Raw genomic sequence first — 21,967 nt, forward strand, 5'->3', positions numbered from 1 at the left:
TGTAGACCAGGCTGGCCTCGAACTCAGAAATCCGCCTGTCTCTGCCTCCCGAGTGCTGGGATTAAAGGCGTGCGCCACCACGCCCGGCTTGGTATTTTTATTTTTCAAGACAGTGTTTCTTTGTGTAACCTTGGCTGTTCTAGACCTCTGAGGACCAGGCTGGCCTCAAACTCGCAGAGATCCACCTGTCTCTGCCTCCTGAGTGCTGGGAATAAAGGCATGTGCCATCACTGCCTAGTGAAATTTATTTTATTAATGAAATCAACAGGAAAATTATTTTGTTTAAACATCTGTTTTCTGAATGAGCACACTGGTTATTTGTGGGGGTTTTGTTGTTGTTGTTGTTTTGTTTTGTTTTTTGAGGTGGTCCTAATGGTCTCAGGCTGTTCCTAAACTCACTATGTAGCTGTGAATAACTTTGAGCTTTAGTGATCCTCCTGCCTCAGCGTGGGAGTATAGACTTACACTAAGCCTGGCTAGTTCGTTGGCTGTTTACTTAGGTTTGGAAAGGGATGATGTGTGTCCTAGTGTGGTCTCACACTGGGCTCCAGGGCTGGGGAGGTAACTTAGTTGGCAGAAGTGTTTGCCATAGAGGCATGAGGCTGTGGCAAGGCTGACTGTGCTGCCACTTGCAGGATCCCTGCCTCTGGTCGCCTCCCACAGGCCCTGGCGCCTCCCACAGGCCCTGGTGCTGGCTTCGAGCACAGTGCAGGAAGGAGGCCAGGGAACAGGGGGAGGTACAGGAGGTGAAGGTGTGGGCAGGTGAGGACAGCATGGCCCTTAGAGGGAGGGGGACCCCAGGTTGACACACCTCAGGGAGAGGGGCGAGACTCGGGTGCATCCAGGTGACCATTTGGACTGCAGTATGGACAGTAGGTATGCCTGTGGAGTCAGTGGCCATTGTTATTTCTCGCTTTTACATTTCCCCACTTCCACTTCATTTTTCTCTTTGGTTTTTCTAGACCAGTTTCTCTGTGTAGCCTTGGCTGTCCTGGAACTCATCTGTAGACCAGGCTGGCCTTGAACTTAGAAATCTACCTGCCTCTGCCTCCCAGGTGCCAGGCCCCACCTCCTTTGCTTTTTAAAAGAACAACAAAGTCGTGGTGGAGAATGAAAACCAGACGGTTGTCTCCACATTCCCACAGTTCTGTCATGGAAGAGGCCAGGGACAGAGGTCTCTGCATAGAGGGTGGCAGAGACCTAAGGTATCCTTGGATCCTAGCATCAGACGGAGAAGAACGAGGATTCTAGAAGGGGCTGTGGGTGGTGTGGTACCTACAGGTAAGATTCAGGATGGTGGATTGGGTGGTGCAGGCAGTCTTAGACGGACGAGCAGCTCAGAAGAGCCACCAGGACCGACAGGAAGGAGGGGAGCACGGTGCCTGGCATCGCCTCTCAGGCCAGGGCTTTGCTCACTCAGCAATAAATGTGTCGCAGTAGGCCCTAAATATTTCACTACATCGTGTATGTGGTGGTGAGGATTTGGGTGTGGCCGAGTACACTCGTGCTTCCCCATGCCAGGGGGCCAGAGACAGGCAATTCCTGGGGCTTGCTGACCAGCCTGCCTACCCTGCTTGGCGGACTTGAGAGAGCCTCCCTCCACACACAAAGTGGACCTAAGAAAGACCCCTGGTGTCCACACACACTTCCCTACTGAACATAGTACTGTACCATGCATGCCCATGTAAAGTTGTTCTTTGAAGGTCATGTGTGTGTTGTGTTCCAAGCCAGAACTCTCCTGTTATGGCTGCACCAGGGTGGCCTAGGGACTATAAAACAGCTACTCTCACAGAACTGGTGGCACTGTGGCTTCCTTGTTTAATCTCACTGTGACCACCGTGAAGCTTTTGTGATGGACATCTTGAGTCAAGGAGGGTGCCATGCTGTAGCAGGGACCTGCCATCGGTCAACGTGTGCGGAGTGCTCGTGGACTGACAAGAATCCGAGGCTGCTAACAGAGCTTCCAACTGGCCTCTGTGGACAGTTCCAGAGCTGGGATGGGTGCAGCAGGGAGAGACATGCTAGTCAGGGCACTTAGGAAGCGCGGCACAGGGCATGGTCCCATGGAGCTCACCCGGGCTGGAAGTCTTGGTATCTCTGTCCTTGCTGCAGTGATGCCCCAAAGGGTCCCTGCTCTCCCACAGTGAAGGGACACTGAGCATGGCCCCAAGGACTCCTCTCAGGACCTGCAGAGGCTTGGTGCTGTTAGCCTCTTGGATTGATTGAGAAAGTGGACCTCATTAGATAGCAGTTTCCTCTAAGCAGCCCATTGGTTTGTGTGGGCTTTGTGGTACATACTTGCACCAGCCTAGTGCTGGGCACATGATCTATAGGTCCGGGTTCGAGGGAAGAGCTGCAGGCTCTCAGGTGACAGTCCCATGTTCTGAGCCACTTCTGTGTGGGTATCTTCCAGAATCTGCCTGTGACAAGGCCGAGAGCAGAAACAGGTCAGGCTCCCAGTGAGGGTGAGGAGGTGACAAGGGCTTGTGTGTGACTCCTTGGTGTCTGGTGACTCAGCATGAGGTTCTATTCTCTGTGGTCCTGAGCTGCAGAAGGTGCCTCTGTGGGCCCCATGTTCTCTACCTCACTCTGTTGCCCTGACAGAAAGCCAGGTCTGTGCTGGCAGAGCTGCAGCTGCACATGGCAAGCCTCTGATTGACCACGCTGCCTGTCAGCAGAGCCAGAGATCCATTAGTAGGTGTCCTATTCTGATGCCCAGCATGCCAAGCCTTGCCAAGCTGTACAGCCCTCTGTCAGTGCTGAGATCTGTCAGATACAAAGGTCTTGGTCAAAATATGACCCCCATTCTTTTTTTTTTCTAGGATTTTTTAAGCAGGCTGGTGAGCCATTTCTCTAGCCCCCTAATACACCTTTCCGGTTTGTTGTTGTTGTTGTTGTTGTTTTGAGACAGGTTTACAGTATATAGTCCTGGCTATACTGAAACTCATTTTGAAGACCAGGCTGGTCTCAAACTCACACAGATCTGCCTGCCTCTGTCTCTTGAGTACTGAGATTAAAAGGTGTGTGCCACCACCGCTCAGCCCATTAATGGCCATTTCTTCTCCCATCTCCGGATATCTAAGACATCTGAAGTACCCATGACCTCCCACACAGAAGGCCATGCTCAGCCTCGCTGGCACCTTCTCTAAGGCTGGGAGCGTCAGTGCATGGGACTTAGAGCAAGTCTGTCATAGCTCACATCAGTGACTTCATTCTCGTGGGAAAAGTCTCCTTCCGTGGATTTGCCCTGTTTATGGCTGGAATTACCCCTTCCGAGCCTGGTGTAAGCACCATCTGGGAGTGAGTGGGACACTGAGGGAAGCCGACAGTGGTGTCTTCTCACACACCTCCCCTCCTTCCAGAGCGTGCAGGAAGTTAGTTCAGAGCAGAAGCTTCTCCCCCTGACTTGGGAGTCGTGTGCCTATGGAGTTCGCCAGCCTGTGTCACCAGATATTCTGTGCTATGAGAATCACCGTACACTGAACATGGTGTCACTCCAGCTGCGCACTGCAGACACGGCTGGAGTCAGCAATGGCCAGAGGCTGAACAGGGAGGCTCATCAGGTAGCTCTCTGGCCTGGGATATCTGGGAAGAAGTGCGGTAACCATTCCTCTGGACTCTGTAGGCCTCGGCTAGTCCTTCCGAGATGCAGTGGGACACTTAGAACAAGTCAGGAGTCCTGGGGCTGCTGGGCCCTGGAGACTAGGCAGGCCTCAAGTCCCATGGGCACCCAGACAGACAGCCCTAGCCACGAATGACTGTGAGGTTTTGGTAAACATGAGTGTTTAAAAACCTTTTTATTTTTAATCATGTGCATGCAAGCACCAGTATCCACGGGCCAGAAGAGGGAATCCATTTCCCTAGAGCTGGAGTTAGAGGCAGTTGTGAGCTGCATCACGCGAGTGCTAGGAACTGAACTCGGGTCTTGTAGAGAGCCGTCTCTCCAGCTCCACCAGCACCTGCACCAGCATTGTTTTAAGTACTGATTGAGCAGTTTTAAGTACTGACAGTTTGCAGTGTGGGGCGGGCTGGGCTGGCCTGGGCACAGGTTCCCCTGCTGGGCATCCTTTCTTCAGGTATTCTTGCCTGGTCTGTCCTTACGTGGTGAGTGTAGGCCGTCCCTCAGCACCATCAGCCGTCCTGACTTGCTCACCGTGTCCTTGCCTTTTGAGCTCCATGTGTCCAGTTAGCATGACTTGTTTCACAGTTGAGAGGAAGGTGGTGGCCCTTGCCTGCTGTATCGTCCAGACTTCTAGAGTGGCATGAGCAGCCTAAGGGAACAGCACCTCTGGCGGGCTCATGGGTTTGTAGAGAGAATGTACTTTTTGAAGTTGTGGTGACCCTTGGAGTAACCAGCTGGTGGCCCCCAGAATTGAGGTCCCCAGAGGATCTGAAGATACCATACCTGCCCCTTGAATTTGATGGCACGGGGTCATCTGGAGAGGATACTTATTTTTGGTTGTGGGTCTTGCTACGAAACAGCCCTTCTGAACAGGATTTATACCATGTAATTTATACCAGTGATTGAATTCTGGGGTGGGAGACGCTCCCAGCATGATGCAGACTCAGCGGAGAATATCCTGTTCCACTGTGTCAAGGGAAGAGCAGCAGAGAAATGCAAGCAAGCATGGACAGCAGGGCTGAGCCAGCACGGACAGCAGGTTCAGCCCTGCTCACTGATGTACTGTGCAGCCACCACCTATCCCCAGGCCTTTCATGCCATCCTACTTGGTGCCATTCTCCTGCCTCTGTGCAAATCCATGTGCACAGAAGTCCAGTCTCAGAGCCTCTGTTTCTGTGTGCTGTATGAGTTAGCCTCTTCAGGATCTTTCGGGCCACGTGGACCTCTCTCATCCCGTGTTCTGCTCTAGCCTTTTTCTCACAGGCCCAGTCAGGTATGCATTCAGAGTCAACTTCATGTTTCGACTCTCTAGAGCCAGCCTTCCTAAGAAGAGCCCCCATGCTTCCCTTTGTATCTAAAGCAGGGTCAGTGCTATGGAATGTCGTGTTTATTTCACAGCTCTGAGCTTTGGCTCCTGTAACAGGATAGAGGTAAAGCAGCTAGAATGAGCTGCCCCTGCATCCAGAGTCTGAAAGATTCAAAACCCTTCTGATCTGAACTCTGCTGCAAAAAAAAGTTCAACTGTGCCTTTGCATCCCACAAAACAATGGCCACTGGGCGTTCAGGCTGGGTCCTGGCTGGGGCTGCAGCAGGCCTTAAAGCTGCCCTCCTAACTGAGAGCCTTGGGCTGGCCTGCCTTGCTGCTCCATAATCTGTCTCGGCAGACAGAGTTAGTTGGCTTTCTCAGCAGCCTTTCCTGGTACCTCTTGACCTTGTCTCAGCTGTTAGCCAAGTGACAGAGCTGGACTATGACTCTGTGTCATGTTCCTTCCAGTGCCCAAGATGTATGCAGTGCGATGCCAAGTTTGACTTCATCACCAGAAAGGTAAGCTGAGGCTGTGCTGGGCGTGGGGTGGTGGGGTAAGTAGGGCTAGGCCTGGTAGACCGAGTCCTTACAGGCTATGTCGATGCCCTCTTCCAGTCACTGGTCCAGCTCCCTCACCGAGTACCGAGCTCTCAAGGAGGCTCGGGGCAGCCTGTGCTGGGCAGCAGGAGGTGGAAGGAGTTGAGAGCTTGGGTTGTACTTGAGTGATGGAAGTGCTCACCTAAAATGTGTAAGGTTCTGGGCTCAGTCTCTAGCAACACGCACCGCACAGCCACCACAGAGAGAGACACAGAGAAGCTCTTTTGTCCATTTTCCCAAGAGAGGCAGAGCTCTGCTGTGTTCATAGTGGGTTTGTGTGGAAGTGACACACAGTACAGGTGCATTCTGGGAGTCCTATTTACTGCCCAGCCTTTACCCTCACAGCATCACTGCCGCCGCTGTGGGAAGTGCTTCTGTGACAGGTGCTGCAGCCAGAAGGTGCCACTTCGGCGCATGTGCTTCGTGGACCCAGTGCGCCAGTGTGCTGACTGTGCCCTGGTGTCCCACCGCGAGGCGGAGTTTTATGACAAGCAGCTGAAGGTGCTCCTAAGTGGTAAGCAAGCATGGCGAGTAGCCGTGCTGTCACCTAAGACATGGCCTGCTCCAGAATGATGTGTCTTGCCTTCCTCTACTATCTTTGGAACCTGCTTAGAAGCAGTTCTAGAGCTGACTTCAGAGATGGAAATGTTCAAAGATGTCTGACTTACTGGTGGGTACTGTCATCAGATGGACAGGGAGCCTCAGCTAGCAGCACCTTCCCCAGATGGAAAGCTGTCACTACAAGTCAAATTTGTGTGAGCATGGCCCTAGGAGGAGAGGCCTGGAGACAAGCTGTAGCAGGCGCAGAAGCTGGTTCTCAAGGAACCAAGGAACATAGGGAGAGTTTTCTTGGGGGTGGGACCTGCCTCCCAAGTAGCAGAGCCCTGCTGCTGTAGGCCTGTCTGCACTCCGCAGGCGAGGGCCAGCCTCTTCTCTATCACTTTGGTCTTGTCCACTCTGCTCTAGGGTAGGGTTACTATTTTTTGGTCACCTGCTCACCTCCTTTAAAGGTTGTATGTGCAGCAGTGCCTTTATGTGGGTGGGTATCTTCCCTACATTACATCTGTACACCATGTGCCTGCCTCATGTCTACCGAGGTCAGAAAAGGATGTCCATTTCCCCTGGAACTGGGGTTATGGGCAGAACTGAGCACCGTGTGTGTGCTAGGTACTGATTCTAGGTCCTTTGAGAGAGCATCAGTGCTCTTAACCACTGAGCCTCTCCAGTCTCCAAGCAGTGCCTTTTTAAGCTTTTGACATCCTTAATTCATTATTGCCTTTTTGCCTAACCAAAGGGACTCTAAACACAAAGCTGTATTTGTGTCAGCTTGTCCCTTCCCATGTAGTAGTGGAGGAGAGCTTTGCTGGCCTGAGAACACAGTCTGGTGGCGGTTAAAGGAAGCAGTGTCATGTGCAGTTTGGTTTTGTCTTCCAAGGAGCTACCTTCCTTGTTACTTTTGGGGACTCAGAGAAGCCTGAGACCATGGTTTGTCGCCTTTCCAACAACCAGAGGTAAGAGTAGACGTCCTGCCGGCACTGGCCAGCGCTGTCATAAGCTTTAGGCCTCAGTCTTAGGACTTCCTTTTTTCATTACAGGTGCTTGGTTCTGGATGGGGACAGTCATCATGAAATTGAGATTGCACATGTCTGTACTGTTCAGATTCTCACAGAAGGCTTCACTCCTGGAGGTACATGCCTTAAGTACCTATGTGGGCACAGGAGGTGCTGCACTTGGTCCCAACATGGCCCCCCATGCTCTTTATTGGGGCTGTGTTAAGTCTGTAACTTTAGAACCCACCAGGTAAGCGGAGAGGAGATAATGAGGGGAGATTAGCCTGCTGTCCATGACTTCCTGTGACTTAGGTCATCTTACTTACTGATAGACAGTGCTCCTGATGCAGTCTGAGGTTCCAGACAAGGTCTGTGGTGGTGGCGGCTGATCTGGAGCCTGCTTGTGGGCCTGCTGTCACTGCCTCCCCTGCAGCATTGTGCAGCCCAGGTCCTTGGTGAGCTCAGTGGACTCCATCGGCTGAACTGCACAGGGCACATTCTGAACTTGCAGATCTGACCTAATGCATCTTACTTTCCATTTTCTGACTGACTCTTGGTTGTTTCTTCTTTGCACTGCCTGCCTACCTTCAAGTAGAAAAAGACATTCACACTTATACCAGCCTCCTGGGGAGCCTGCTTGCCTCTGAAGGTCAGCTGCCATCCTCCCTGGGTCACTCCTCCCAGCATGCTGTGATGTCTGTCCCTCCTCTGGCCCCTTTGCTTCTATCTCTTGGGGTGGATTCTGAAACTTGGGGTCACTTCATTTTGATTGAGAGAGATTCTAGGTTCAGTCTAAGAGCCTATAAAACCCAAGTCAAAGTGTCCTGAGAGAACAAAGTAAGCTTGCTCAGTTCTTTCCCAGGGAGAAGTTATGCAGCAGGAGTTGACAGCTTCTATCAGTATTGGCCAAGTGTGTGGGTTCTCCTTTGCCGATTGAGCATGAGGCCTATGCGGTGGGCGGCAACTTTCATCACTGTACCCAGTAGCTTACCTCACGCAGACACTGGCCTCCAGGGTCCCTGCCTCGGCGCCTCCAGCTCAGTCTCTAGAGGCCCAGCAATGGAGGGAGGTACTTGAGGTGCACGGAGCATTAAGCCGGTTGAAGATCTCCTATGCTAGATGCTCGCTCCTCGGCCTCTACTAGGACACCCCTGCCCCCGCCCCCCCCCCCCGGCCCTTCCCCCAGGGGTGTAAAGGTCAAGAGTATCTGCGTGTGCACCATGCACAGGAATATCTGCACATGTGTGTGTGTACAGTGCACATGCCTAGCGCCTTTAGAGATGAGAACAATGGTTTAAGTCCCCTAGACCTGGAGCTACAGATGGTTGTAAGCCATCCTTTGTAGGTTGGGAACTGAACCTAGGTCCTATGTAAAAGCAGTAAGTGCTCTTAACTACGGAATCATTTCTCTGGCCTCCATTGGCGAGGGGGGAGGGGATTGTTAAAATTTTTATGGCTACACAAAGCACAAAACAGCCACAGCCAGCAGTGGCCAGGACCATGTTTCAGTACATCTTTATTTACAAAAACTGGTATAGCCCAGATAGGAAGCTGTACAAGTCTGGATGAGGCAGCTCAGCCCGCGGCCTTCAGGTGGGTTTTGAAGCGTCTGAGTTAGAACAGAATCAGAAAGCCTCTCTGGGTAAGCCCACCCCCTCCTAAACCCCTACCCTCACCCACAGCCAGAGGTTTTGCAGGCAAGGAAGTCAGGCCTCTTCCTGGCTGTGGTCTGTCTGCATGCCCAGTCCACTAGCCAGTGGAACTCAGACTGCTTTGATTTTAGAATTAATGTCTGATTAAAAGTAGGTTATTTCCCAAAATATTTTCCTTCTGGTCACCAAGAGGAGGTTAGCAGTCATGTGAGGCTGCACAGTAGCACCGATAGGCCTGACCTCTCAAGTGGTCTGTTCCTGGAGCAGACCGTAAATGAAAGAGCAGCCCGTCATTGCCCAGAGATGGAGCTGTGACTTGGCCTCTAGTTGCAAGTCCTTTAAGAACGGTGCTTGATAGGGTAGTGTGGCCTCACTCCTGCAGCAGCAGTCTGCCCAGCTGCAGGCTCCAGCCTCTAGGTGTGAAGCCAGATTAGATGAGACTATCTGCTTGGCTTACCTTCTGCTGGCCAGGCCATTCCGAAAGCAGTTTCTGTGCCTCCACTGCTCTCTGTGTGTGTGTGTGTGTGTGTCTGTGTGCCGTTTCTCGGAGGGTAGGAAGGAACATGGCATGGATAAGGAGCATGCCTGGCAGTTTCTGGTCTGTTGGGGAGCAGACTATGTCACACGTCCTATTCTCACTGATATGGCCCTGGGGATCACAAGTTGAGTTTATTCCTCTTTCCACTCTCTCTGCACACGGGGTCTCTGCATGTCTCTATCTAACACAGGCTGCTTGCTGAGCAGCACACATGACACTCACGTCCCTCTGTAGCAGGCAGCACCCGAGCCACCGGCATGCTCCTGCAGTACACGGTGCCAGGGGCAGAGGCTGCAGCACAGCTGAGGCTGATGGCCGGAGAGGACGCGAGCGGCAGCAAGAGGCAGGCAGCAGCGTGGCTGGCAGCCATGCACAAGGTATGGCAGGGTCGGGGGCTGAGCTCATAACAAGTGTGTTTTTACCAAAAGACTGCCACATATCTGGGGTGCCCCTGCCTGCTTAAAAGGCACACGGGCACACAACCACTCATGATTTACGGTGTTCCGCAGGCTACCAAGCTCCTCTATGAATCACGAGACCAGTAACTGCAAGGGAACTGAACTCGGAGCACGTCGGGTTACATAACCAAGCTGCTTGCCCCTGCCTGCGCTCTCAGGGTCTTCCCTGTGTGTGCTTGGAAATGCAGTTCAAGTGTCTGGAAGCAGAGTATTCACTTACCTAGTGCAATATGTACACCACTGATTAATGCTGTAAAGAGCTTACGTTGCCGTGCATTGTGGTCCTTCAGTAGGGTTGGGAGAAGCTGCACTACAGCACTGCTAAACCAGGCTTCTGTAAACTTCCAGGTTCCTTAGACTTGTGGCTCTGCTCCCACAGATCCACTCAGGCCCCTCCACTCTCAATAGCCCATTCACAATGCCTTAGCTGTTCCTAGACTCTGGTCACTCTGTCACTAACCGGGGCGATGAACAGTCCTGTTGCTGCCTCTAAGAGGAAGGCATCAGCTTTCTGTTTTCTATTTTCACCTACTATTTCACTTTATTAAAATGACTGTACAGTAATTTGTATATAAAGTGTATGATTAAAACTTATTTTGAAAGTACACAGCAGGCTCTGGCCTCACTTTGTGCAACTGTCCTGCGTCCAGAACACAAGACTCAAAGGACTCAAAGCCAGGTGTGAGACAGCAGTTTATTGTGCATGTCACACAGCATCGGTGGCACTGGGATGGCAGCGGCTGCTCACGGGTACGATCAGCACATGGCGGCTGCCCACAGCACTGCTCCCACAGCCTACAGGATTTACACATAGTTCTACACAAGACTCACATGAAAAATAAAGCCTCAGGCAGGGCCTGTGTCCCGACAGAGGAAACACTGCCAGCACAGTTCTGCTGGTTTCCAGTGGCCTGGCTGAAAAATAATCCTGGTGTAGAAAAAGCCTGTCTACAGAGGTCAAGCTCCAGAACACAGCTTGACTTGCTCGGGATGCAGCCAGTGACAGCATCGAGGGCTGCCGGGTGGCTTTGCCCAGCCCACCACCGGCTTGACTTTGACTCATCATTGCCCAGACTCCCGTGTTTTAGCTACTCAGAATAGATGAGCATGTGCCAATGACACTGTGCAGCTAGAAGCTGTAGGAACGAGACCCCCGTGTGCTGAGGCATGCGCGTCCAGCCCCGCAGTCTCCGAATGGGCTCCTTTGGTAGTGAGAGGCGATGTGAGGAAGGATGATGGTTTGAGGCTTTCCAAGAAGGGGGAGCCAAAGCCACCTGGGGACAGCTTGCTCTCGTTCAAGGTCTGAGACATTTAACATGAGCAGGGGCCTCTGTCTTCACTGGCAGCAGTCGGGTTCAGAGTCATGACTTCATACTGGTGGAAGGGCTGGAAGCTGGGTATTTACGTGGATTTACAGTAATTGGCAGAAACGCAGTCCTCTGAAGGCAAAAGTACGACCTCTCCCAGCTCCTGCAGACTGAGAAGGGCCTCACCTGGGAAGTGGGATTCACATTGTGGATACTGTCTGCTAAAGTGAGCACCATGAGACCATCCTAGCTTCACTTTTCCCAGGGCAGCTGGGATCTTCTCCAGTAGCTCCTGGGAGCAAACGAGACCGTGGTACTCCAGGGGGTTCAGGCAAGCGTTCGCTGCCGGGGTTTGATCCGTGGATACAACTGGGAAGCAATGGACAAGAGTTAGGACAAACATGACCGAGAAGGATTTGGCCTCCAGGTTCCTTTCTTGTCACCTCAGCATTATCTTTAAAACATATTTGCTCAGACCTGACCTCAGCTGTCCCCTCCTGTTCATATATTTATCACACCTGAAAACCTGTCACTGTCCCTAGATCCCTCAGATGTAGCACCCATGCTTGGCTCATCCTTTGCCAGAAAGCATCTGGCAGGCTTGTCACAGCACTTAGAGGAGAGGCAAGCTTTCCGTTAGAGCACAGATGGCATTATGAATGCAGCAGCGCTGACATCCGTTGTTTCTTTCAGGCTTTCCTTTTGAGCAATCCGGTCTCTAACCACGGCTGTGTTAACGTTCCATTCTCTGTCTCCCAAGTGCTATGCTCGCACAGGCCAGGGCTTGGCTCAGTGGTGCAGCACTGCTCAGACCCTGGGTTCAGTTATCAGTTCAGGAGAGGGACTGGGTTACTACAAGAACAGCAACAACAACAACAACACAAAAGCAACCAAGCAGTCGGTTACGACGGGCACTGCTGCACTAAGCTCTGGAGAATTCCAGATCTGGGAGAACTATGTGGGGTGGCTTAATACTTGCCAAAGTTCACCATGAGCCCTGATGGTCACTTGTTCTTCAGTATGTGGCAAAGCCACACAGCTCTAGGGACTTGGGAGCTTGCCCATGTACAAGCAGGCTGCTGGGGCTTGGAGACAGTGTTCTGGTCTACCTAGATGCCAGCAGAACTGAACCCCATGCTGTGAGTGTCTTTGTGCCTTTTGAACGAGTCAACAAGGCCAGACTTGCAGTGTCTAAGCCCAGTGTGCCGAGTGCTTACCCCCAGCAAGTTTTTGGGCACGTAGCCCTCCCGGTCCCCAAGACGAGCCCACCACCACTCGGTCTCGTTTTCGTCTTTGCGCCTCAGGATGGTGATGGCATCCCCTTCATGGAAGGACAGCTCATCGCTGTTCTGGGCCTCGTAGTCCCACAAAGCATACACGGTGCCTTTGTTCATCACTCCCAGCTTCTCTTGTACCCCTGGGACAGGGACAGAAAGGGATACAGGTTTTAGCAGAGGGTGGCCAGCAGAGACTGAGGTGAAACAAAACGTAATCAAGAGCCACCTTTAGGGAACCATCAGATAGGAGCCGCGATGCCCTGAGTAGCAGCAGCACAGCAGCTGCACGTGGTGCTCTGCACCTTACAGCCTATGTGACTGCAGCCTCCTTCCCTCGTGGGCTGGGTCTGCCTGGCCTGTGTGCCTGTCCAGCTGCTGCTGCTGCTTCCGGTTTTTTTTTTTTGTTTGTTTGTTTTGAGACAAGGTTCCTCTGTGTAGCCCTGGCTGTCCTGGAACTCACTTTGTAGACCAGGCTGGCCTCGAACTCAGAAATCCACCTGCCTCTGCCTCCCAAGTGCCGGGATTAAAGGAGAGCACCACCACTGCCCAGCTCCTGTCCAGCTTCTTTAATGCCCAAGAACTTTGTTGCCTGCCATTGTTGTGGGAGTTCAGTACAGACTGGAGTTTGGCTGTCATCACTTGTACCATCAGGCCAAACACAGTAATTTCTCAAGTTGTATGTTGTACAGGGGACATGGTTGAGCTCCCTGATCTGACGCCAGCTACAGCAACTTAATCAGGGCATGTCCTTTACTCACCGGATGACCGCAAGCAGCTCACGGGAGCAGCCCTGCTTCAGCTCACGTAGCTAGCTAGCAGTAAGTGTGTAGACCAGTGTTGCCTGGCTCCCCACTCCTGTGACCCCAGGGCACCAAACAAAGCATCGCCCTTTTAGCAACTGGAACAGAATCCCAAGGAGAGTTGTTCTTTTCATTAAGGCAGAGTCTCACCATATAGGCCAGGTTGGCCTACAGTTTCCTAAGCTTCCCACATTCTGTGGGTCTGTACCACCCAGATACAAATGGGACTTTCTGATGTTCTCTGAGGGTGAGTATAAAGGCAGTGAGCATGTACATATGATCCACTCACTGAGCCAGACTCTAGCCAGCATCCAGGACACAGTGCTGATGAGCCAGGGGCAGCAGCCGAGGCACACTGAGCCTCTGTACATACCATACAGAAACTGGGAACACTGGATGTATCCCTCTTCCATCTCTTCACACTTGTCTGCAGCAGTCTCAATGTCACTGATGGTGGAGGCAAAGATAGCGGCTCCACTTTCCACCAGCTGCTTGCAGAGGTGGACACTGTTGCAAGAGGCAGCACAATGCAGTGGTGTCCTAGAACCAGAGGGAGAAATGTATAGTCAGGAACCACCCAGGGCTACCTGGCTCCTATACGACACAAACCTCCAAGAATTCTCAAGTACCCTAGCTTTGTGCCAAATTTCTAGGTATTTTGTTAATTTCATGTGTATGAATGTTTTGCATGCATGCTTGTATGTATGTATGTGCATTCGTGTGCAAAGGACAGAAGGAGGGTGTGTGTGTGTGTGTGTTTGTGTGTTACGAGATTTTGGGTTTTTCCATTAATTTATTCACTTTACATCCTAGTATCAGTCCCCCCTCTCCTCCCGGTCCCCCACTTATACAGCTCCTCCCCGCACCCCCTTTTCTTTTGAGAAGGGGAGCCTCCCCACCTGGTATCACCCCACCTTGGCACATCAAGTCACTGGTCTCATTTTTTATGGGATGCATGCATTTCATATAGAATGTTTGAAACAGGAAGAGCAAACAATTGCAGTGCTACTAAGGCTTATGAAGAACACAGACAGCTGTAACACGAGAGAAAAGACAGGAGCAGCAGGATGCTGCAGAAGGCTTCTGGGAATGAACGAGGGGGAGGGGGTGTGCTTCCTCTATGAGACTCCATTCTCTGGAGCTTGAATCACCTCTTCCTTTATAAGGCGAGGAATGAGCCTCTGGGCCTTCCCATCCCCACACCCATGGCTTCTCACCATCCGTCACTGTCTGCAGCATTCACATTGACACCAAAGTCCAGCAGAAACTTCACGATATGGTGGTGGCCAGCACAGACAGCATTGTGTAGGGGGGTGATCCCTTCGTCATTGGGTTTGCTAGGGTCCTCCACCTAGGACACAGAGCATGTGAAAGCCAGCCCTTCACACTCCCAGCAGCACATACATAAGGGGGGATGGCTCACCTCATAGATGATCCTCTGCACTAGATCAAACTCTCCTTCGAGAGAAGCATCCAGAAGCAGGGCTAGGGGGTTGAAGCGCACTCTCAGCCCATGCCCTGTCCGTTCAGAGTTAGGCTTCTTCAGGTTGGTGCGTTTGCTCTGTAGGGAGGTGGAAGCAGTTCAGCATCAGGTCACCTACCCAAGTCAAAGACCAACCCAAGCCCCTGCTGTGGGAAGGGGTGGCAGGAACTAAGGCAGTTCTCCAGGAGTAGCTCTGGTGGCTGCCTTAGTAGGGCCTGGCTATCAGTTGAGTGTAGTAGCTGCCTGAGGCTGCTAGCTATTCCTGGGAAGATTTGTGGGAGGGAGCATGGTGACAGTCAGCCATCCCTACAGCCATGCCCATGGTGGTGGCTCAGAGATCCCACTAAGAAAGCATTGTATTCCCAGAGGTGGTCCCAAGCCCTCTCTGCAGTGTCAACAGTGACTTCCTCAGGGAGACTCATTGCTTTTCTCGTCTGTCACTCAGTGTCAGTGGCATCTAGCTTACCAAGGTACCATGTGCTATGCTTTGGACTATCCTGTCCCCACACCTAATTCTGCAGGCCTGGCTTTGGTCTAGCAAGGATACCCACCGCGGACGCTGCTGGAGGATGGATGACGGGGGAAATAGGTGCTGGAGGGACTTGATCCTCCTCAGAAGGAGCCTCAGCCACAGGACTTGGGATCTGGTCTGTGGAGGGTACTGGGGCCACATTGTTGTTATTGTCTTCAGCGGGCTCAGCAGTTTGATGAGTTGTTTGGGGACAAATGAGCTCCTCTGGCTCAGGGGAAGGTAACTCATTATCATTGGCATCTGAGGACAGGGCGAGCTCCTCAGGAAGTGGGGCCGTGGGCCGGGGAGGGAAAGGCTCGTCCAAGTTGCCATTGGCATTGGTGTTTCCATTGTCCATGTCAGCTAAGGTGCCCACAAAGTCCTGTGAAGGGCTGGGCTGGTAGAAAGGGGTCCCCTCCATGCCACCAGCCAGGGTGTTGAAACGTTGGTAAAGCAACTTTTGAATGTTGGGCCCTCCAGGGCCCTCTGGCTCTGTGATTGAGCTGCGCTTCTTCAGGGGTCGGGGTGCATTGGCCAGCTTCCTGCGGAGAGCTTCCAGGTCTGCATCACTCTGATAACGGAGTGGGGAGTGTACGATGGGCGTGAGTTTGGTGGGACTGAGCGGCCGTGGCAGGCTTTCCACCGTGCTGCCTTCTCCAGGTACACTGGGGCCTTCCTGCTCTGGCTCTTTCTCAGCAGAGTCTGAAGGTGGCTGAGGCTGTGCCGTGCCTGTGCCCAGTGACCCATGAAGAAACGGTAAGGGTGATGGCGATGCTGACCCTGATGGCAGGACAGGCTTACCGTACACTGAGGAGAAACAGGACAGAACAATGTCACCCTGGCTGCTGGGACATGAGCTCCTCCCTGGCACTCACTTGGTGACACGGAAGCTACTACTGCTGGTAGGTTCCCATTCCTGGATCCTCAGCGAACCTTTTCCAAGACCCTCCACTTGCTCTCTTTTAACTGGATTGTAGGTTTGGTTCCAAAACGGGGCTCTCTCAAAAGAAGATTGTTGACCCGAGTTTTCCCACTCTGGTACAAGTCCGTTGTTTTCTGGCCAAGGAAAATGCCAATTCCACTACATTCATGCCTGGGACTGACTCAGGCAACATGGAGAGATACCTACCTCTTTGGAACAGGATGCATTTGATCTGTGGCCCCAAAGCTTCTCCCAGGATCAGAACCACTCCCACAGACCATACTACTTGGGAGACCCTTGTCAGTAAACGGCACCCGGGAAATGAATTACAAGTTGGATGCTGCAGCCTTGAACCGGCCCACAGAACCCTCCAGCTAGAATGGGAATCTCTCTGCCCTCATGAGGGCCGCAGAGCTGTGCTCTATCTTCTCGTTTGCCTTGCTAGAAGGTCCCCATTCAATCACCCACTCCATCCAGGATGTCCTCCTGGCAGCTCCTACTGCCCATGCCCAGGCTGCTTACTTAGCAGGCCCACCCCCAATCACTGGATAACTAATGGCACAGGTTGCCCTGAAGCAGGAGGAAAATGGAAATTCCAGAAGTCTTATCCCTCTGGGTGACAGATTTACTACTGAGTGATATGCGGACACCCAGCAAGAAGTCAGGGTGTGACTCACCTGCAAAACTATTCTGCATTTTGTCTTTTTTTTTTTTTTTCATCCCAAACTGATACCTTATATTTTAGGTAAGAATTATGTTTTATCCTAAGTAACAAGCACTGGGTCATCCATTTCGGACAGAGTATATAGCCAGCATACCTGCTTTAACTGACTTATTTAAGGTGCCATGCGCTGGTGGCTGGTAGTTCTTAGGTGGTGTGGCTTGCTGGAGGTACATGGAGTATATCGAACTTGAATTTACTGTCTGAGGTCCTTTCCTGGGAGATTGTGGCCTTGACCCTTTATCAGCCAGAAAAGGCCTAATGGCCACTGTGAGTGGAAGCTCAGGTTTTCCATCTCCAGTTGGAAAGGCAGGTGGCCCCGCTGGCGGGGGGTATGTGGGACTTGGTGGCACTGAGATCCTCTGCTGAATCTGCTGTGAGGAGCCAGGCTGGGGAGCGTTGCTTGCTGGGGGCAGCGGGGCAGGTTTCTGCCGACTCGGTGGGCCTGCACCAGGTCTGGGCAAGCTTCCTTCTTTCCTCCTCTCCAGAGAGCTTGTTGATCCTGGGCCCAAGGGCCCAGGACTTGGATATGTCCCATAACTTGGGGGCAGTGGCTTGCCTACACCAGGTACGGGAGGTGGCCCTTTGCCAATCTCGATGCCCTAAATTTAGGAGTTAAGAAAACAGTAAGTTACTCTATGGAAAGTTAAATATACTTCTTTCCATTTCTAACAGTACACAGTACAATTTGTAAGCCATTAAAGGACACAGGACACATTATTGGGCTCATTGTCTAAACTTGAGCATGCTCAGGCACCTAAGGGCCAGTGGCTTTCTAGGACTCAGGGTATAAAGTGGACACCAACAGGACTAATTTGCCTTCACAGCTCACACCCTTGAGCTGAAGATCAAAATATAAGGGAAACTCCCTGGGGCTCTGTGATTGTGATTAAAGCTAGATGACCCACCAGCTTTTCTGTAGCTCCCAGTGCTGATAAAGGCAAAGGCTGGCTTGAGATGGCACCTTGCTTTAGGGTCCCCTCCATGCCTGAGTCCTTCCAGTCTCCAGTCATCTGAGTTGACTTCACTGAAGCAGAATTCTGCTTTAATGGTGGCCAGTTTCCATCATTAGCTTGAAAATAGCATAGAATTTAAATAAAAACAAAACATCTTGAAATTAGTTGAAGCAGATAAAAATATAGTGCAGGGAATTCCCACACCTGCATGCTGATTAATCTGCTCAGAAGCCCACAGACCCTTGCTTGAAGCCCAAGGAGTGATCCTGGCCACTGTGGCCAGCACTCACCAACACGGCAAGGCTCTGCTGTGCAGCACGGGCTGCATCCCAGTGTGATAGCCACAGCACAGAACACAGCAAGCACTAACCCACCAGGCACCACTTACAATCAGCCACATACAGCCATAGGAAAAGACTTCATAATAGATTTGATTTGTATTATTTCCATTATTAAAATTTCTCCTTCAGTGTGAGGAGCTCTCCTCTGTAAAACAGTCTGTGACCGAGCACAGGAGGCCAGTCCCAGTCCTTTCTGACCGGGCAGTAGCAGAAGCAGCAGCTCACATTTTGTTGCAATGATTAGGAAGCCAATCATCACCTGCAAATTTCCAGGAAGCCCACAGAAGGGTGTTTGTTATAGAGCATTTTCCAAACTGAAAAGGAGTCCACACAAGCGACCTGAAACTGTGGGTCAGCCATATGCCCTGCTTAGGCTGCCTCTGCTCCTCTGACAGGCACAGGTGTGGAGTGAGCAGGAGTCGCAGGTTGGGAGAACTGGGCAGCAGAGCTAATCTCATCTGTCAGAACTGCTCCAGTCATACGTGTAAGCTGCTCCAGAATATTCCGCCAGGACTTTGGGACCAGTGGCATGAACTGAGGGACAAGCTACCCTGATGCTCCAGCTGCTCTGCGACATTCACTGACCAGAGTGCGAGGCCAGTACTGGCGAGACGTTTCAGAGGCTAACACAAATTATCAATCTGTCTCAGTCTGTCAGCATCCTCTGACAAGCGTGTGAGATTTCCCTACCTTCTGGGTGAGTGACTGGGAGTATTATGGGCTATATGAAACTCACCAGAGGCACCCAGAGGAAACTCAGCATACTGGGACAGCAAGGTCAACTGGAGATTCACGGCATGAGCAGGGAGGCTGGATGACCATGTGGGGGCCATAGCCCCAATTCCACAACTGGGCTGGACGGGGCAGGTGTATCAGCCCATATTGCTTTCAAGTGCAGGGGTAATTACAGTCCTTTGTCAGTTTGGAAAAACAAATGATTGTTGATTCAGTCTGTTATAGATCAGCTAAGGCTGTTAGGTGACATACAGTTTGCAAGTGGGCTTGCAGAGTGCTCTGAGGAGCCACAATGAGGCCTGGCGTCCAGGTCTGACACTGTCCATGTACTGGTCCCTCTGCCTCTACTGTAGCCATCTAGATAACAGAACCAGGAGAGCCGGCATGGGTCACAGTAGCCCTGAGGACAGTTTCTCATCCTAGCTCCACAGCTTGTGTTCACACAGAAAAACGCTATGAGCCGCTTTCGGGGAGGGAGGGAGGGAGGGAGGGAGGGAGGGGGGCAAAGGCATCTTCTGGCAACCTTATGAGGCTGCACAGCACTTAGGTAGAGACTGGGAAATAGGTGGCATTCTCAGCTTGGAAGTTTGTGTTGGTGTTGTTTTGATTTTTCAGTTTCTCTGTGTAGCCATGGCTGTCCTGGAACTAGCTCTGTAGACCAGGCCGGCTTTGAACTCAGAGGCCTGCCTCTGCCTTACTGCCAGCTTGGAAGTTTTAACAACTGATTCAACAGAGCAGGAGATAGCTATGCTAATGTCTTGCACTAACCATTTCCAGGGATAAGGGAGTCACCCTCCCCAGTGAGTGCTACAGTGATGGATCAAGCTCAGCACAGAACCTCCCTGACTGCTGAGACATGGTCAGAAAGAGTGGGCTCTGGCCTCTGAGGGAAGCCCCCTTTACTGGAATCAGATGGCAGAAGTAGCTATGTACAGTAGGTGCCAAGCAACAGAAAACAGCAACAATGCCTGGCTTGGTGGTGCACGCCTTTATCCCAGCAGAACAGAGGCAGGAGGGTCTTTGTGAGCTCAAGATCAGCCTGGTCTACATAGTGAGTTCCAGAACAGCCAAGGCCACACACTGAGACCCTGACTCAATAAAACTCCTACTTCCTACGCCAGAAAAAGGCAGTAGCACAAAAGATTACCACACACTTGTCACTAACCTGACAGGGGAACACAAAACATGAGCTGTATGTCTGGAGAATAATATAGTTATAAATTTAATATGCTAGGACACAGATTTTTGTTTCTGTGTATACAGGCCAACCCTAGTCATTGTAAGGAAACCCCAATATTTTAGACAGAGTCTCTGGTAGCCTAGGCTGGCCCTGAACTTGTGTCCATCTTCCTATCTCTGACTCCTGACTACTGTGATCACAGGTGCATGTCATCATACCTGGCATTCCTGAATTCTTAACCTATCAGTTTAAAAATAATCCTCCTCTCGCCACAGAGAGCCCTATGCCTGGATGGAATCCATGCAGTGAGTACTCAGAGCACAGTGCTACCCTGCAAAGACCAAAGGAGGGGGTCTTTTCCCCTGCTCTCCTGGCCTTGATCCCTGGTGCTGGAGATTCGGTCCATGGCTTCGCAGCCACACCCATGATCCAACCCAAGTTTGTGGATTTTCTGACTGGCCCTATGCACCACTGTAACGTGTCATTTGTGATGTGTAAAGCACAGTGGAGACCTTCTTGTTTTGGGGTCACTGTTATCGTGGAGAGCAGGCACATCTGGGGAAGAGAGCCTGGGTTTACTATGGGGCGGGGCCGCAGTCTATGCTCTTCCTGTGCTCCAGGAGAGGCTGAGGCACTCACCAGATTTAGATCTTCCATGGGCAGCACTTGAGGCGATGGTGAGAGACTGGGGCTTCACAGGGTCCCCTGGGAGAGGAAACCCCCCAGTACTGGGAACCTGGATATAAGGACCCACGGCAGCGACCCGGCCAGATGTGCTCAGGGGTGACTGTGGTGACGACGTGCCATTCACACGGTTCAGCTGCAATGCGGATGAAAGCAGAGACAAGATTATGTTCAGAGGGAGACTGTCCGGCTAGGAGAGAGGAAAAGCACCCAGCCTGTAACCTGGGAAGCCCTCGCCCTGAGAGCAAGCATGGAGACGGGAGTGAGCCTTCACGGAGTCTGATTTACACTGAACGCTGCCTTCCAAAGAGCTGGCACGATGTCAGCACAAGTCCTGTAACCTGAGGACTGTCTCCCTTCACTCAGGGACCCATACGGATGCAGGGAGGGCTCAGGTGACACTGCAGTATGGCAGGGACTCTTCATCTCTGAGAGCAGCTCTGCTTTTGTAAGAAAGGGTACGAGTAAGCAGAAGCACCCACCACGTGGTACTGACCAAGACCAAAAGTGAGCACAGCCAGAGTCTAACGGAGGGCCGCGGGCTCCTTATGGCTCCTTGTTAGGAAGGTTCTAAACTAGGGAAACATGGATTCCGAACTGTGCACACGATTCCACAGGCCGCAAAAGGTTCAAGACCTTCACAAATGCTCAAAGTACCTAGATCTTCCAGGAGAGCCATAGCTCTGCAGAAACACCATCTTTTTCAAGATCCCTATAACACTATAACACATCTAGTAGCTATTTATGATCTTTCATTTTTAAAATTGTGTGTGTGGATGTGTGCACATCACAGCACACATGTAGGGGTCAGAGACAAATTACTGTAGGAATTGGTTGAGTCCATTGCACTATGTGGGTTTGAACTTGTGTTGTCAGGCTTGGTAACAAGTGTGTTTGCCTGCTGAACCACCTCACCAGTCCTGTGAGAGTTTGGGTTTTTTCCCCTTTATTTGGGTTTTTGGGTGGTGGTATAATTTTAAACATCTTAGCTAAGCCAGGGTACACAAATAGGCGCTCAAACAGTAATTTAGATGTTGCCAGGAAGGTCTTTTTAAGAGAAGGTCAACATTTAATTGACTCTAAGATGGGTGGGTCTCGTTCAACCAGGGCAAGGCCTTGAGAAAAACTGAGGTCATCCAGAGAGGGGACTGGAGCAGTCAGCCTTGTACTCAAGCTCCCAAGTTCTCCGTGCTACAGGTTTCAGAGTTACCAGCCTTGATCAGCAGGAGAACGCCAGGCTGGAGAACTGCCTTAGCAGCCTTGGTAGCCAGGCTGGAGAACTGCCTTAGCAGCCTTGGTAGCCAGGCTGGAGAACTGCCTTAGCAGC

General features: G+C 51.7%; 2 protein-coding genes across 7 annotated transcripts in view; one reads left to right on the forward strand and one right to left on the reverse strand.

Annotated features, from left to right (window-relative positions):
* Zfyve21 (zinc finger FYVE-type containing 21) overlaps nt 1-10,330 on the forward strand; it is a 16,088-nt gene extending 5,758 nt beyond the window's left edge. The window contains exons 2-8 of one of the 4 annotated variants that reach the window (XM_021179536.1): nt 5,397-5,447; nt 5,871-6,039; nt 6,961-7,036; nt 7,121-7,212; nt 7,668-7,724; nt 9,500-9,642; nt 9,775-10,330. In XM_021179536.1, coding sequence (XP_021035195.1) covers nt 5,397-5,447; nt 5,871-6,039; nt 6,961-7,036; nt 7,121-7,212; nt 7,668-7,724; nt 9,500-9,642; nt 9,775-9,810 — 624 coding nt within the window. In that variant the 3' untranslated portion in view covers nt 9,811-10,330. The remainder of the gene's footprint in view (nt 1-5,396; nt 5,448-5,870; nt 6,040-6,960; nt 7,037-7,120; nt 7,213-7,667; nt 7,725-9,499; nt 9,643-9,774) is intronic. The other 3 variants (XM_021179537.1, XM_021179538.1, XM_029484501.1) reach the window with 3 other exon arrangements.
* Nucleotides 10,331-10,399: 69 nt separating this feature from the next.
* Ppp1r13b (protein phosphatase 1 regulatory subunit 13B) overlaps nt 10,400-21,967 on the reverse strand; it is an 80,348-nt gene continuing 68,780 nt past the window's right edge. For 2 of the 3 annotated variants that reach the window (XM_029484499.1, XM_021179433.2), the window contains exons 9-18: nt 20,596-20,776; nt 19,029-19,133; nt 17,653-17,816; nt 16,842-17,346; nt 15,142-15,908; nt 14,531-14,668; nt 14,325-14,458; nt 13,481-13,647; nt 12,248-12,447; nt 10,400-11,399 (exon numbers count right to left, since the gene is read on the reverse strand). In XM_029484499.1, coding sequence (XP_029340359.1) covers nt 11,358-11,399; nt 12,248-12,447; nt 13,481-13,647; nt 14,325-14,458; nt 14,531-14,668; nt 15,142-15,908; nt 16,842-17,346; nt 17,653-17,816; nt 19,029-19,133; nt 20,596-20,776 — 2,403 coding nt within the window. In that variant the 3' untranslated portion in view covers nt 10,400-11,357. The remainder of the gene's footprint in view (nt 11,400-12,247; nt 12,448-13,480; nt 13,648-14,324; nt 14,459-14,530; nt 14,669-15,141; nt 15,909-16,841; nt 17,347-17,652; nt 17,817-19,028; nt 19,134-20,595; nt 20,777-21,967) is intronic. The other variant, XM_029484500.1, reaches the window with a different exon arrangement.

The sequence above is a fragment of the Mus caroli genome, chromosome 12, assembly GCF_900094665.2.
Source record: "Mus caroli chromosome 12, CAROLI_EIJ_v1.1, whole genome shotgun sequence".
In the NCBI taxonomy this organism is placed as follows: domain Eukaryota; kingdom Metazoa; phylum Chordata; class Mammalia; order Rodentia; family Muridae; genus Mus; species Mus caroli.